This window comes from Vanellus vanellus, assembly GCF_965231255.1.
Source record: "Vanellus vanellus genome assembly, chromosome: 12".
Taxonomy (NCBI): Eukaryota; Metazoa; Chordata; class Aves; order Charadriiformes; family Charadriidae; genus Vanellus; species Vanellus vanellus.
The window spans coordinates 6886250-6903012 of NC_138917.1; the positions used below are offsets into that span (position 1 = coordinate 6886250).

Sequence of the window (16763 nt, forward strand, 5' to 3'; positions counted from 1 at the left end):
GTTCAGCAGATTTGAGTGTGAATGACACGAAAGGTGGGTGCAAGAATTTTTGGAGAGAGAGACTTGGAGAGGCTAATATGGGAAATAAATGGCCGTGATGGTATAGGCTGTGGTGAGGGATCAGAATTCAGAACCACAAGGTTTTTCAGTGATTAAATGCCTGATGCTTGTCTTGCCACCTGCAAAATGAGCAGTGCACAAGAATTGCCTTGACAAAACCTTATTTACTTCCATTAATACACATTTTTTTGTGCTTATGATTGGTTATTTTTGTTGCACTAATGGTTTATACATATTTGGGGGAGTTTCTTTAGAGAAGTTTCTTGAGAAATGTCATCGTATATTTTAGATGAAAATAGAGGGTGATTAAATAGGTGGAAGGAGTTACTGTTTTTCATTCACTTACATCTGTGCATGCTAATTTAATCCAGTAAATAAAAGAGTGTGCTGCATGAATTTGAATATAATGTTGCTTGATTTTTTTCATTAAAAATAATTAAAATTATGGAGGGAATAAAAACTTGCATTTTAATTGTAATGGCACGATATGCAGATGAAAAGGAAAGGCAGTATGGAGGGGACAGCTTGTGTCCTAAGCCCATGTCACCCACTGGAACCATCCCCTGGTGTCTAAGTTGCTCCTGGCAGACCCTGGGCCAGGCGCGAGTCAGGTGTGTTCCCTGTGAGATGGAAGGTGTCCTGGCCACAGCAGCAAGCTCCCGGCATCATCTTCCCTCGGAGCCTCTCTGCCCTTTCCCCATACTGCCTCGTAGACCAGATACACTTCACACACATTCTGCTTGCACAGTAACCTCAGCACTTAGGGACAGAAAATCCAGCACTTAGGGAACTGCTTGGCTCTACTGCTCGTGTGTAATGTCCAAAGTCTGCCAATCTGCTGTCTAGCCGGTGTACCTGGGAAATACGGGATTGATTGTACCTGTTCTGAAGAGGGCTGTGGCATGAAGCCATCTTCCAGGACTGATGCGAAGTAATTGCACCTCTCAGTCAGAAGGAATGAGTGCTAATGGAAGACAGGATAGATAGACTGACTTTCAGAGATTAAAGTTCATTCTTTATGAATAAAAAATTGGTTTCTTTTGTTGGAAGGTCAGTAAATGTTGCTAAGATCCTCTGCCTCCATAATGCATACTCTAAAAACTTACCCAGTAATTTAAACTAGCGTGTCCAGTGCAATTAGGTTATTTGGAAGAAATTGAATGTAAGCATTGCAGTGACCACTCTTCTTTCATTCTGCTGCTAGATTTTGTGTTTGATGCTGGAATACAACATCATCGATAATAACGACACCCAGCTCCAGATCATCTCTACCCTGGAAAGCACAGACGTGGGAAAGAGAATGTATGAACAGCTGTGTGACAGGCAGAGGGAGTTAAAAGAGCTGGTATGTCGCCCTGCATGCAGTATTGCCATAGCACATTGTGGTCTGTACTCTCCAGAAATGGAGGTACAAAAGAAAGACAAGCGGGGTGTGAAATTCCCAGTTAACAACAGGATGGGAGCAGTATTTGGAGGATTTTACTGTGAATATATATACTGTGTGATATTTACTGATGTGTCTAATCCCATACTATGTTTATGAATGATATTCAATAACCTGCTTAGAATCTGTGTGAAAGAATAAAGGTGAAGTCCTGCTGTCTTAAGATCTTACAAGTCAGCTTGTCGAATTCTGCCACCTTTTGACATATGAGTAGCAAATGGTTCTACTGCTGGTCAGCATTTTTTAATGCTTTGACATTCACATTTCACTGAGATGGTCTTTAGGTTTAGTTCTCAGAGCTTGTGCCTATGAGAAAAAGAGGTTTTCCTGATTTTAAAGACAGGATCTACAGACTGGAGATAGACCTGCTCTCATTAGAACTTTTTTCACCTGTGCAAATATACCCACAATCTTCTTCCCCTTTTCATATTTGTCTTCCTTAACCCCTGCTCCCAGCCTGAAAAGTATATGCTTTTTTTGAAGCTGGATAAATGATTTTATCAGCTGGGCAGTCTCTTCCCCTTTCCTATCTTAGTCCAGCATTTTAAGGCTGTTTCCTTTAAAGTGAAAGTAACCAAATAATGGCAGGCTGAATCAGACGAAATGCTGACCCATGGCACGCAGACCACTAGCTGTGGTTAGTGGATGTCCCCTGGGTAGCAACAGGCCTGCATCTAGCACACTCCGACAAAAAATCTGTCGGCACAGAAAAAGCAGGGAAGAGGTGGAAGGGCTGGCAGGGAGCTTTGAAATTGGAGCAGGGTTTGCTCTAGTGAAGAGCTGCTTGTACTTCAGCTGGTCTAAAATGTAGAATGGCAAGTTGTTTGACCAAAATATCTTCTCTCTTACAGCAAAGAAAAGGTGGTCCCACAAGGTTAACACTGCCATCCAAATCCACAGTAAGTTAATCGTGTCAATAGAAAAACAAGCTTTATCTTTCCATATTTAAACACTTGATTCATGTTTGCTGTGTGGCATAGCGGTTTTGGTCAGTCAAGAGGGGAGCCATTCCACTTGCTTTGTCAACACAACTGGTGTTTACACAAGTAAGGGCACATTTCTGCTCTTGGGTCTGCGCAGCAGTTTCCAACACCAGTACAAGCATCAGACTGTCAGATTTATACTGGTGTGAAGATTTGGAATTTACAGTAGGATCTAATGGTAGATTTGGAGACAGAATTTTGCATTAAAAAAGTTCTGGATCTTGGATGTGAAAGTCTGAAAGAGACCCATCACTGTTGCAGTTAAGCCTGGTGTAAAGCCAGACTAACTTCACTGAGGCCAGGGGACGGTCCAGAACACGGTTTGGATCTAGAACTTTCAGTGAAATCTTCATTAAGTTAAAAGACCCATCTTCGACATTTGTTCTGACACTGAAGTCTTCATGTCTCATAAGGATACACATGCGAAGAAAAGAAAATCTTTGTCCTAATGTCTGGATACATTTTTCCCAGGGCGTGTGAAGCAATGCTGCCACAAGAGCCCAGCTGCTTGCCAAACAAACAGAAACTTCTCTGTGTGGTTGTCTATTACTGTAAACAAGTGGTATAATTGTGCAACTCTTGATGGTTAACAGTATCAGTGACACCACTGCAGATGATTGCAGGCTGAGGAGTCGATAATCTCGCTTATCAATCTGTTGTTTGCTTTCAGGATGCGGACCTGGCCCGCTTGCTAAGCTCGGGATCTTTTGGAAATTTGGAAAACCTCAGCCTGGCCTTTACCAATGTGACAAGTGCTTGTGCTGAACACCTCATCAAACTGCCTTCACTCAAGCAGCTGAACCTGTGGTCAACTCAGGTAAGTGCTTTGCAGACTGAAACTCGGAGCAGGAACCAATGCTGACTAATTCTGAGATTTCACATGACGTCAGCACGAGAAGAGTGTGTGAAGAGGCTTGCTTAGAATGAGTTTGTCCTCATGCTATTTTTACAGGGCCTTTCTATGGTCTAGCTCATATTGGAGGCTGATTTTTCTTTTTTTTTTCTTTAATTTTTAAAATTCTATTTTATTCTTAATTATAAAAGGTTTGCTGCTATCTTGGGTTGAATGTTCCAGTTAGGCATTGTTGGTACTGTGTGCTTTACAGTACATATGCTGCTGTTCATCTGAGAAGTGGTTATGCTTTCACCCATTTAGGATGAAAAAAATGATGCTGTGCAGCTCATCTGATCAAGCAAAAGACAGAGTCTGTGCAGTGTAGGCAATGAATTGCCCTGAATGCTGATCAACCAGAATTTCTTTAAAAACAACAGCAACGAAAAAACTCAAATAATGAATAAATAGAAGGAAAGCTATAATGAGAGTGTGGTTATTTTGTAAGCAAAAAGAGGCCAAGTTAACTGAATAAATTATTCAGCTGTTAATTGAAAGAGCTTTTAAAATTAAATTTTTCTTCTACATTTCCATGCTGGTTTTGGTCTCTGAGGTTCTCCACTGAATAGGTTTTTCCCATTTTCCGTTAACACCTATTTCTAGTGTTCGCTGAAAATGTGTTTATTCTCAGTGCAGCCACAAAAAGCAGCATTTTTTTCACTCAAATGTCATGTAAATATCTTGTTTTGTTTTCCTAACTCCTTCTCTATCCCAGCAAGTTCCTCATTTTGTGCAGGGAACATGAAGTAGAATCTGATTGCTTGCTTGTTTTAAGGCTGTCTCATGTCTCCTCCAGATTTGTCCTAACAATGTAACTTTTGGATTTGAAAACTTTGCTTATTGCTCAAAATTAGTTTCGTTTCACTGGACTAAGAGCCTGCTTTTTGTATATATATATTTTTTATATTTAAAAAAAAAGTTTGGATTCCATTTTATTTTGTGATATCCTAGTTTCCATTAATCTAGAATTTAGAAACAGCAGAAATGAAGTGGGTCAATAGAACAATTACCAATCAATAGTACATTGTTCTTGAGACCAAAATAGCTAATTAATACCACTTGCATTATGCTTTTTTTGGTGTGTGATGTGGTTGGGAACTGGCTGAGACTGCCATAACCATCTTGTATAGTCTGGGTGGGGGCTCTCTTGTACGAAGTCCAGACTTCAAAGACACCATTCAGATTAAACAATGGCCTGCAGTTAAGTTCGCACAAGTCACTAAATTTTTCTGTTCCCCATGTGCAAAATAGGCATAAAAGTATCTGCTTTCTCTCTTATCATTTGAGATTGTGGTAAACAATCTGAGTGTGGCTTTGAGAGCTCATCTGCAAGCCTCTATTTAACGTGCCTTGTTTGCACTGAGGTACCTGCACATGATGTTTGTGCATTATTTGAAAACAATTCTTCTTGCACCCCACAGTTTGGAGACGCAGGGTTGCGGCTTCTGTCTGAACACCTCACGATGCTGCAAGTGCTCAACCTGTGCGAGACTCCTGTCACGGATGCTGGGCTGCTGGCACTTAGTTGTAAGTGACCAAAATAAGCTACGTAGGAAAATTATGTGGGTTTGGAGGAATTCACATGGGTTCAGACAGAAGATTGATTTCTTGGCTGCCACAGCACTGCTACTGCAGGGATTTAGGACAGGCCATGGTTGTCTTTGGGTTTAAATTTCCCTCCTCCCTGCCCACTCCAGTGGCCGTTCAGCGGATGGTGATCTGAGCCTGACAACGCTTAGTGGCCTCGTGTGGGCTTTGTTGTCGTAGACCATACTCTAGCTCTTGCCTCTGACTTTACTGATGGCACTTGTCTCGCTCTCGCGTGGTGACCTGTGGCCCTGGGACTTCCCAGCTTTATTCATGTGCCCCTCTGTGGGTGTCCCCTCTGGGTGGGAGTCTGACCTTGTGGCGCGGGAGGGGAAGATTGCAAAGCCATGTAGCAACTTACTAGGCAGTTTAGCAACCATGCACAGCAGGTTTCATACCCTCTCTGGTATTTTTTGTTCCTTCTTTTTTGGGAAGGTGAAACTCTCGCTATTCTTAATTTAAATAGGGCAAGGCAGAGTGGGACCATCTAAGCAGCAGTCAGGATTCCCCTGCATACTGAGAGCTGCTTGACGTGCCAAAATGAGACCCTTTTCCTGCATCCAACACTGTATTATAAACCTCTTTTAAAGGGCTCCTTTAATAGGCTTGATCCTACACAGACATGCCAGACAGGCCAGTAGTTATGGCTCATCTTAGGAAACTATTCTGCTAAGTACTGCAGCCTAAAATGGAAAGGGGGGGGGGGGAGGGAGGGGAGAGGGAGGACTGCTAGACCAGCATGGCCCCTGTGTGCACCAGGCAGAACACTGAGAACGGGCAGTATTCAGAATAATGTGCAGGAAACTGATTATGAGAAGTTGCTTGAACTCCTTTGAAGTCAGCGGACTTCAGCATATGCTTAATGGCCTTTCCTAAATAGGGACTTTTTCCTGGATGAGGGCCCAAACAGCTGTTTATCCATTTGTACTTCTATATTTTACACTATTCAGCTTTTTCCTGAGAGTGCTGCACATAGTCATTTCTTGTTTATGCTTTGGCCTACTGTACGCCTGATATTTTAAGAAAATGCAGCATGATCATAAATATCTGTGTGTTTTCTCTTTTAGCCATGAAGAGCCTGTGTAGTTTAAATATGAACAGCACCAAACTTTCAGCAGATACCTACGAAGATCTCAAGGTATTTCTGAATTTCATCCACTAAAGATGAGAAGTAGCTGGCCCAGGAGGACTTGCAGATTTAGCAAGTACATGGTGGTAGCGCCTTAGTGCAGAGAAAACTGGCCCCATGGAGTGGGTAGCATGAAAGTCATCTGAAGAGGGTAAAGTGGATTGTTTTTTGGGGAGATAATGACCTGAAAACAGCATTCTGAGGCTGCTGGCTTTGGTGGACTCGGGAACCATGTAATATGCTGAATGGATGAGTATGAGATGGAATCAGAAACTGAATCTTTCTGCCTGCTATCAATGCTAAAGGTTTCATAAATAGGAGCATATTGCTTGTTTACGATGAGGATACACAGACAGGTAATATGTAGTGCACACCTCCAAAGCCATGTGCGGTACTGTTAACAGGACCAAAAGTAATGTGGGTGAAGAGCATTACGGAGCTCTGATTCAGAATGCAAAGGGAGAATTAAGAGCATTCAGGAAGGTGCAAGTTTATCTTGACACCTCTTGGACTAGAACTGGGCTCCAAACAGAAACACCTGCACAAATGCTCGGTTCCTGAGTTTGACACGTAAGGTGCCTGGTGCTACCATTTGTACTGTGAAGTTACAACCAGTTTGGCAAAACGGCATAAAGAACTGGAATGTACCTGTGGGAGGGCAACAGCCCCAGGTGGTTTCAAAGACTGCCTGAGATGCGTTGGCTTTCATGACGTCACGTGGACTTTATCTTCACTTGTGTGAGTCGCATCTCCCAAAGTCTTACCTTATAAACCCAAGTGCTTAAGATGAAACTCCACATTATGTTTTCTTGTGTGTTGAAACCTTAGATTGTGCCAGGTTTGTTCAAAAAGGTCACAACCTTGGGTTGAGTTTCGAACTTGAGGCAAGTCCTGAAACTGCTCTGCTTTCAAAATTCACTGCAAACATGTATCTTTGGTTCAGGCTGTGGAGCCAGAGCTCCCCCAGGGACTCAGTTGCAGTGCTCCTAGCATGGATTTTTCAAGATCAAGTTTTCAAAACTTGTGTCACAATTGTATATGCAAAGAAGTCGTCCTTGGAATTAACAGCTGGCTTGCAGATGGGTTGACACAATGGAGCTTGTATCAGGCCCCGAGCATTTACAGACAATCAAGGTCAATGCTGTGTTTGGCCCAGGGCTCTGAAATCGAGTCTATTGAAAAGCTCCTCCAGTCCTACCCCTGCTTCAGAGCCCCTTTGCCACAAACTTCATACCAAAACTCAGATTTTCCTATCCGGTTCCCTCTGCTCTGGTATTGCATTAGCAGTCCTTAGCAGCAACACAAGAAAGTGAGCTGCCAGGGCAAACAGCGAAACGGGCTGTGAGCACAGTCCCGATGATTGCAGAGAATTAAAAAAGCTGAGAAAACAGGCATGCGTCACTTTTTCCCCTCTCACCTCTTTCATTGAGATTTATCTTAGTGGCCATTTTTTTGAGAGCTCTGTGTGTGTTCAAAGGGGGAGGGTAATAGTTTCTTTCCCTGGGGCGCATGGTTGTAGGTCTGTTGAGAACAGCTCAGACTTCAAAGAACGCATTTTTGATACAAATCTTGCCGCCTTCTCCCCTCGGTCTGAGAGAGCATTTGGGGCACAAGCCAGTGATGACATTTCCTCTCTGCTCCATCCCCCGCCCCACTAAACACGCTTGCACACACACAGACACCCACATATGTACCAGGCAGGCTGAACCAGACAATAAATAAACACCCACTACTGAAGTCATTATTGCCTAACTGAAAAATTATTTGCTGGCAGTGTCTGTAGGATTATGACTAGCTCTTATCAAAATATGCGTGCACATAAATCAAGGAATGAGGTAATAATGACTCCTAGAAACTTCCAACTCCTCAATTATGCCCTGGCCTAATTAAACGTGTTTATTTGTTTTGAGAGAATTAGCCATACAATTATGGTCAGAGAGCATGGAAACGGGATCGACAGGTAGGAACAGTGCAAACAGCCGATTCCCACCTGCCTGGCGCGGAGTAATTCAGGAACAGTACGTCCAAATGTGATGGAGTTAGGGAAAGGAAACCGCAGAGACCCCAAAAGTTGTGAATGCACTCCAAATTTTTTTAATACACGGTGGGAAAAATCAAGCAATGACTTAGCGTGGAGGCTGAGGAAGGCACCTGTGGCTGGCTGCTGCAGTTTGAGTCCCCTGCCTTCGTGGCTGGAGTTTGACAAACAAATTCCGCTAAGCGTTTGTATGAAAAATAAAGATGGGGGTCTGATCTGGACCTGATCGCTGGTGTGTGGGTTTTACCAGAGCCTCTCGGTTTTGCTGCAGGTGTGACTTAGTCTTGTGCGTCTGTAAAGGCTCAGTGTCGTGTTCCTTCATTAACACCTGTATGCTTCAGCTCACTGCTGAGCTCAGCACTGCTGCTCTGGAGGGTCGAGGTCGTAGACCATTTTCCTGTAGTTTGTGGCCGATAGATCAATCTTCCCCGTTTGCTGACCATCCGGATTTGATGGGAAGGTTTTTCCTGAGAACTGAACACATGTCATTAATTCTGACCTTTTCCTACCCTCCCGCACAGGCTAAACTACCCAATCTGAAAGAAGTGGATGTCCGCTACACCGAAGCGTGGTGAACTCTCCCTGCCTCCGACTCTTCTCTTTTGCTTCTCACGAGAAGGAAAAGATTTTTAAAACAAACAGAGAAAAACAAACCGGAAAATAACTTTTGGCTAATACCTGTAGAGCAGTGAGTCCTGGGACCTGGTGGTAGGAGTCGTGGTTGTGGGGTAGAGGAGTGGCGTTGTGTGTGTCGGGGGGGGGACGGGGCAAGCCTGGACCCGGCCAGATTCTTTCAGCTTTGTGATTTCAGAATCAACATAATTTAAATTGAAAAGGAAAAAAAAAAAAAAAAAAAGACTTTGTAGCAGCAAGAGGATTATAAAGAGGAAAAAAAACAAACCTTTGTGGATTTTATTTGCCTTTGTGTTTTATGCCGTGTGGAGAAAAAAAAAAAAAAAAGATATATTCGTCATTATTTACCTGGGTTTCCTTGGCTGGCACCCATCCAGTCAGAACTCCTCTTTCACTGGTTTTGTTCCAGAAAATCAAACTTTCAAAAATCTCAAGAGAAGAAAACCAAAACCAATATGATTTTCACCTCCCCCCCATGTCCTTGCAGTTGTTATGCAAAGTAATTTTGTTGTACATAAGATTTACATAATGCACCTATTTAAGAAAATGGTTCACAAATAACAGGTCTGGGACCTGTCTTTTATTTATGAATTGTTAATTCTTTTACCCTTTTTTTGCGTATAGTACTGTATAAACTAGTTTGCTGTCTTGTTATTATTATTTTTTTTAAAGGAAATGTCCTCCTTGAAGAATTGCCTTTTAGTAATGCATACTGTATTATACTCCCTCTCTGTCACAACATTCATCGCGTTGTCTTTTTGATTTCAAAATGCCTCAAACGTTATCAAATAGGAAGGAAAATATCTATCAAGGGGGGGGAAGGTTGTTGGGGGAGGGGCTGCAGGGATTAATAAAAATCACATTTCCTTCCAAAGTCTGAAAACTTTCTTTAGTCTTTTAAACCGTGTCAGGTTTAAACATGGGAGATGGGGAAAAGACATCATTTATTTTGCCAACGGGGGATTCGCAAAACTCTGTCGATTTTACAAGTTGCCTCGGTTGTTTTCTGTTTACGTCCAATATTTCAAAAAGAGGAAAAAAAGCTCTCCCTCCATTTTGTACATCAGCTTTTTCTGTGTTTTTTTTTCCCCCTCCTCCTCTTCTCCGCTGTCCCCTCCCCTCCCTCCCTCTACCTGTTCTGTGCACGCATTGTTCTGCATGTTCCTCTGGGGAGACTGAAAAAATAGCGTTGTTGCTGATCCGATAGCTCTGACCTGTCTGTAAATGTGACTGCTACATTCTTCAAATTCCACAATTGCTTAGAAGATGATTTTTTAAAAATTGTGGTTTCTTTTATAACTATGCTGTTGACTTTTTTTTCATAATGAGCCTTCATTGTACAGAGCTGCTTATTTAAAAAACAAACAAACAAACAAAAAAAGGTTTTCCTCTGTTTAACACCTTTATTTTATTCTTCAGCACCTCCAGGTTTCACATACAGCCAATGTAATTTTTTATATATAAATATATATATATATTTAATCTTATTCAATGGAAGCCAAGCTTTTGTTTTTGTTTTTTTGGGTTTTGTTTTTTTAAACTTTGTTGCTACATAGACCACCCTTACCCGAATCATGTTTGGTTTTTTTCTTGGTTTTTTCTTGTTTTTGTTTTTTTTTTTTAAATAAATGAAACAGAAATTGAGTCTTAACTCATGTAGTGTGCCAGGTTTTTTTTTCCCCCTTCAAATCCCAAACTGTATGTGGATGCAGTATGGGAAGAAAGAATAAAAAAAAAAAAAAAAAAAAAAGAAGAAAAATTATGCCAACATTTTCCTTAGCACTGTTGCTTTTACCAATGGTTTACTACTACTGTTCTGTAGCTGTGTACAAAGAGATGTGAAATAATTTCAGGCGAAAATAAACTGTAAGTGAATATCTTTTAGCTGCGTGCTTTGTGTTTTCTTTGAAGGAGGCTCTCGCTGGCCCGATGACGTGGGGATGCTGTGGGAGGTGCAGAGACGCCAGAGCCGGAGGACGACAGCTTACTGAGGACGGTGTCTCGGAGAGCCGTGCTCTCGCAGCTCGTGCTCTGCTGCCGCTCCGCTCTGCGCACCGCTGCCTCGGCGCTGCCCCATTCCTCCCGTCCCAAAGCGGGGGGACCAGCAGGCAGCCGTCATGGGTGTTTTCCACCAGGTTTCAAGGCACCATCGCCTAGAAGGGACGAGGAGGAGGAGGACAGCTGAGTCTCTGCACGTCCAGTTCTTGCATCCCTCCTTGAGACTGTTTCTCTGCACCATTCCTAATCCTTCACAGGCTCAAGTTCTTGCATGGTCAAAACAGTTGCATTGGTGGGTTTGGTTTTTTTTTTTTGCACTGGTTGCCTGAAGTAGGCGGTACTGGAAACGCTGGGGCATTTCCAGACTCGCGAGGGGTTTCTGTATATCAAGGTGCATTTCAGGGCAGCCTCCAAATGGAAGGATCTGCTGTGTTTGCGTTCTGCTCACTGTCCTTGATAAAGCACACCGGTTTGTGGGCTGGATGCCAGCAGAAAATCCAGCCGGAGCTTCACAACTCTGCTTCGATCGAACTCGGCTTCTGCTTCTATCTTCTTCAGCTTTCAAAAAAATTGGCCCCACTTGAAACCAATTACTGCAGAAGTTCTGAGAGCCACCTTCATCACCTATGTTACCTGCCTCCTATACTCTCATTTTTATCTGTATTTCTGTCCTATTCTGCAAAACAGATTTTAGGACATGGAGAAACACAAGCATTTGTACTGTTTCCAGCTAAGGTAAGAAATGTTCACAGGATGGCCCTTGATAAAGAGAATAAACTGTGCCTTCAGTTTGTCCCCCACTGAAAGCAGACAGCCTTAGCTGAGGCTTTTGGGCTTTTGGAATCTCTTCCCCTCGAGCAGTCACTGCTGCGTACAGGCTGTCCTCCCCCAACAACCACAGGGGCTTCACAAAGCCTTACTGGACCCTGAATAGCCAGAAATATTCCCGTGGTGTTGCGTGAGGGACTAAGACATTGCCCAAGGGAGGAGAGCTTTATGCCCCGGTCAAATGCAGACACACGTTGGATGCGGCTTCTTGTCCTCCTGTGGGCAGTGACCCCCTGCCCGCTGCTCCCCAGGCTCTGCCTTTGGGGGAACCGGTGACAGCGGTTGGGTTCTGCAGCCTCAGCTGGCTCAGCAGCAGTGGAAGAAGTGTGGACACCCACGGTGCACTGGTGTCACCGCAATGCCACACGAGTGACTTGGAGAGAGCAGCAACTGCCAGCAAAGAGCTCTTCTGGGCGTCGTTCCCTCTCCTGAACCAGCACGTGCACGTCCCGGCGATGGCAGCAGCCTAAACAAAACCGGAGTGACCTCCAAGATGATCAGTGTGGCGTTAATAAAATGGTACCCGTGGCCTGTCCCACCTTGCGGGAGTCGTCTCTGTGCCAGGGTAGGTGCCTTTGGCCTCCAGCCTGCGGCAGTTACAGAGCCGCATTGTTAGAAATTTTGGAGGGCTGTGTCAGGCTGGGGATTCTTGGCTACAAAAGGGGAGGATTAGATGTGGCGTAATAAGAGCTGCTGTATCTCGGCTCGTGCTCAGAAGGGTTTTTCTGAGTCTTCTCTACTGCAGGGCTCGTAGAGGGCCCCGGTGGTTTCACCTGGATAATGATGCCTTTCTGCCTGCTGTTCAGCTGCTGCTGGCTGATAATACCAGCCATTAAAAAGCTGCCCCCTTTCATTTGGGAGGTTACTGCAGCCCATCTTCCCAGGGACTGTGAATACCAGGGGTTTGTCTAACCTACAGCTTTTGGCTTTCAACCCGAACTAGCGCAAGAGCTTTGATGCAAAGTCCAAAGAGCACAAAGCTGCAGCACTACCTTGTTCCAGGGGCAATTTTCTCATGTCCTCATTAAAACCCCGCAGCTGTCCTACCTTCCCATTGCTTCTTCCGCTGTTCACAGCTACGTTTTGAGTTTCAGAAGACTGAACGCAGAGATGAATCTCACGAAGTACCAGATGCCTCCAGTTTCCCAGCTGGTTGTGTACAGCTTATTTGTTGCTCAGAGAGTAAAATCCCGAAAATTAGGGGTGGATTTGCTTGGAGGAGAGTGCTGAAACAGCTGCTGACCTGAAGAGTTGTCTTATTTTTACCAGGTAAGAGCTCAATATGTCATGTTCATGTGGTCCTTCCACGCAAGGTGGAGCCTGGGTTATCTACAAGCCCCATCTGTGAGGACCTCGAGGCTATCTGCTGCTTGTGGGGACCTCATGGGGCAGATGTGGTAGATGATGGCACCAGGGTGGGTGTGGAGCATCCGGCCTGTCCTCAGGGCAGATCTGCAGGTTGTTCAGTGCCCTCTTGAGGTCTGTGGGCATCCTGATCTCCCGAGAGCTGGCTGCGTGTCCCCAGAGCAGGACAGCCATGTCAACGGGCTTTGAGCAGGCCTTGCCCTCGTGTCAGGGCCACCCCTGCCAAGCAGGGGAGAGGCTCCATCTCTTAAGCCTCAGCACTGAGCACAAAGAGTGTCTGTGATATTCTTCACTCCTCATCCTTCCCCAAGAGCATCGAGCCTACGTTCAGGTAAAGTCCTCTTGGAAATACAGTGGGAAGGTCTTTGGAGTGAGCAGAGGGACCTTCTTGGTAGATTGCTGTAGGACCTGGACTCTGGACTAGCAATCCCTAAATGCAGTAAAGGTGTGAAAAAGTAATGATGGGCTCAAAAGCAGATCGTGGATGTCCCCTCTGCCTGAGACTGCTGTCTTCTGGACAACAGCTGAGGCTGTTCCCATCTTTAAGATTTCCGTTCCCCTGATGGCTGGGAGCAGCAGCAACCTCCCGTCTCACATGTACGAGGATTTCTAATCTAGAAAAGAGCTCCTTGAAACTTTCTACACATCTATAAGCAACAAGGCTGTCGTGCTACTATTATTCTCACGCTACGGGCAACGCTGACCTCTCCCAGCCTCTCTAAACCCAACCAGCTGTACCTATTAGAACACATCAGTCAACTGTATTGCTGTGTCTTGAATTTTTAATGATTTTTTCCAACTAAATGGAGTACATGCATCAAAATATTTGTTTTAAGTGGATGTTATCATCCAGGTTTTTTTCCATTTTCTTTTCTATTGACTGGGGAACATCTTAAGTAAATATTTGAGGTAAGCCATTTTTATTAATAACAGATCTTGGAATATCCTTTTTTGCCAGTAATGTTAAACGTGCAGATTTTTTCCTACTAGCTTGGTACCTGCTTTTTTTGTTATTTTTTTAGGCAATCTCACTTGCATGCTTTTCACCAACCAGATAGAGCATGTTCTGTAATAGATTTGTATTTTTAAATAGGCCCTATTGGATTTTAAATATATACATACAAAAACCTCGCAGTGACCCCAATGGTCATGCAAGAGCCTTGTCAATATAGCATTGCCAATGTAAATACGTGTCGTTTTCCTAACAGTCTCTACAAAGATCAAAACAAAGCTCTGTATATCAGAATATAGCTCGCAGCTCGTGTTCAGTTCATTACTGGCACTGAATTGGTCTCAACAGCTGAATGAACCAGTTTGCTTCACAGATCTGGCAGTTGATATAGTAACCAGTTTCTTCTTAATTTTTTGTTCCAGCTTAGGATATATCATCGCAACATTAATCCTTTAATTTTAACGCAGCATACATTTGGAGTTGAATTGCTCACAGCAGCTAACTGAGATACTTTTAAATCTTAGCAGAATCTCTCCCTCCCTTTATTCTTACATAAAATCAGTGCCTTTGTATTAAATTACACGAAGTTCTTTTAAAAAAAGAAAAAATTGCTTTGAATATGAGGCCAGAAACCTGCTGACTGTCTCAGATAAAAGTGTTGCTAGTGTCTTTGGTGTGCAGTATATCTCATTGTATTTAAAATACAGAAACCTTGGCTTAGGGATACTTTTCTTCCCACGTTTTACCAATTATGATGACATTAAGGATCACTAATGTTACTGACTCATTTGCCTGGTGCTTTGAGATCTTGGAGCAAGGCTTTCTTATTTATTGCCGCACTAAGAGGCAGAGTTGTCAACCTTGAAGGTTGCAGAAACGCATTTATCAGGAATGCTTTGAATTTCAGTTTAAGCATCATAGTGTTAGAAAGAAGCGAGTTTGGGTTGTTTGTTGTCATGTCTAAAGAGAAAAAATATTGTAAAACTAGTCTATTATAAAACTAGGATTTTATGTCACTCTCTGATCCTGTTTTACCAGCCATCTCACTTCCATGTTGTGCTTTCTCCAGCCCTGACGGATGGGGTGAGCGGTGGTGGGGATGGGGGAGCATCCCCATCCCCGTGTGCCTGGAGCCGGGCAGATGAGGCTCATCAACATCTCCTTCCCTGTAAGGAAAAGAGCAGATCCCGCTCTGTCTGCATGACGAGCTAGTGCAGAAGCAGGATTTGTCCAGTGTAACAAAAAAATTTAAATAAAAAATTAAATCAAACCTTTATAAGAATCCCAGCTACAGCTAAAACAAAATTTCCCCAGGACTCGGGGAGAGGGGCTGTGTGCGAGAGGGGCAGTCAGGAAAGCCAAAGCTCCGCTCTAACGTTACTGCTGCCCTGGCAATTCGGTGAAATGCTTCTTTTAACGTTGCGATGAACTGGGTAACACGTAGAATATTTTTGGCTGGAACAGCCTGACCCAGACTTCTGCAACGGTCCACTGTTAACGGCGGTAGCCCCGATACATGGACGTTAAAAGGAGGCTGCAGGGGAATCGGGGATGTGTCTAACGGGATTACATCCATCCCTGGAACTGGGGCCGGCAGAGGTCTGTGTCTCCGTGCTCGAGCCTGCTGAAGAAGCTGGGCTGCACTCTCTTGGGCATCTTTTTTTTCAAAAAACATGCTGGGTGTCATTGGAAGAGGGATATTTGTTTTAGTGCTGGGTCGACGCTGCACTGGCGTGCGGCCATCGGGTGTTCTCGTCGGGCGTTGTGTCCCCCCGTGGAGACGTAGGATTTCTGTCTCGGTGGGTTTTGTCTGACTCCTCCTGACGGGAAAGCGAGCAGTGGCGTGACAGCGAGCCTGTTGTGTTTCTGCACGGTGAGAGACACAAGCACCATCCGAAGCAGGTCTGCCGTGTGAGGCATCTCCTTGGGTGTGAAGCCTCTCCCCTGGTCGTCTTCATGTTTTCAGAGCTTCCACATCATCTTCATTGGAAATACCATCATCTTATGAGGACAGGGGCAACAGGTCGGCATGTGCGGGGCGGAGTGCAGTCCTGACAGCTCCCTTTGTGAAATACAGCCCCATCCCACCACTACCAGTGATGGGGCTCCCGTCCACCCCCAAATGACGTGAGGAGGGGTCTGGGGCTGGTGGACATCCGTGGATGCTGCTGCAGGCCCCGGCGGCAAGGTCACCTCCTGAGAGAAATAAACAAAGAAATAAACAAAACCCCCAAACTGGAGGGGGGGGAGGAGAAGAAATAAAAGTTGCACTTGAGGTTAACGCCGCTCTCTGCCGCAGAGCTGATGACATCAATGTTGCCATGGCGACAAAATCTTCACTTAGGTATGGTGAGCGCCCTGAGCCTGTGGCTGCCAAGGAAACCCGCCTGAGCTCCGGCACATAGCCATCGTGACAGCCCTGGGGCCTTCCTCCTCCTCCTCCTCCTCCCCCTGCCCCACCGCCGAGGGGCTCTGGGCTGCACCCTGCTCCCCAGCCTTCTGCCAGCACCCTTGCCCCTCATGGAAGTTAGTTGGTGAGATCTTCCATTTTTCATCCCCCAGCGCGTCCCAAGGATGATGAGGGATAACTGCCACCAGCGGAGACACGGGGACGTGGTGGCTCTGCGCCCAGCCATTGCCATGGCTGGCACCACGAGTCACCTCCTGTCTGTTGGTGGACTCCAACATCTTCATGGAGGCTCAAACAAAGCTGTTGGCCTCCACCTGCTCATCAGTGAAGTTACTTTGGGTTTTGGGGCCCAGTTCCAACCGATGCTGGGCTCAGGGGCCGCAGGGAGCCCGGCCTGGTGCGGGGCCCCTTCCTTTCCCAGGCAAGCAGCAGCCACGAGGCACA

General features: G+C 44.9%; 1 protein-coding gene across 1 annotated transcript in view; it reads left to right on the forward strand.

The window, feature by feature from the left end:
* Positions 1-10676, forward strand: part of CMIP (c-Maf inducing protein) — a gene marked incomplete at its 5' end in the record, with an annotated part of 140958 nt that extends 130282 nt beyond the window's left edge. Inside the window, 6 exons of the mRNA XM_082489625.1 lie at positions 1265-1405; positions 2356-2403; positions 3158-3304; positions 4801-4906; positions 6034-6104; positions 8655-10676. Coding sequence (XP_082345751.1) covers positions 1265-1405; positions 2356-2403; positions 3158-3304; positions 4801-4906; positions 6034-6104; positions 8655-8708 — 567 coding nt within the window. The 3' untranslated portion in view covers positions 8709-10676. The remainder of the gene's footprint in view (positions 1-1264; positions 1406-2355; positions 2404-3157; positions 3305-4800; positions 4907-6033; positions 6105-8654) is intronic.
* Positions 10677-16763: the final 6087 nt, after the last annotated feature.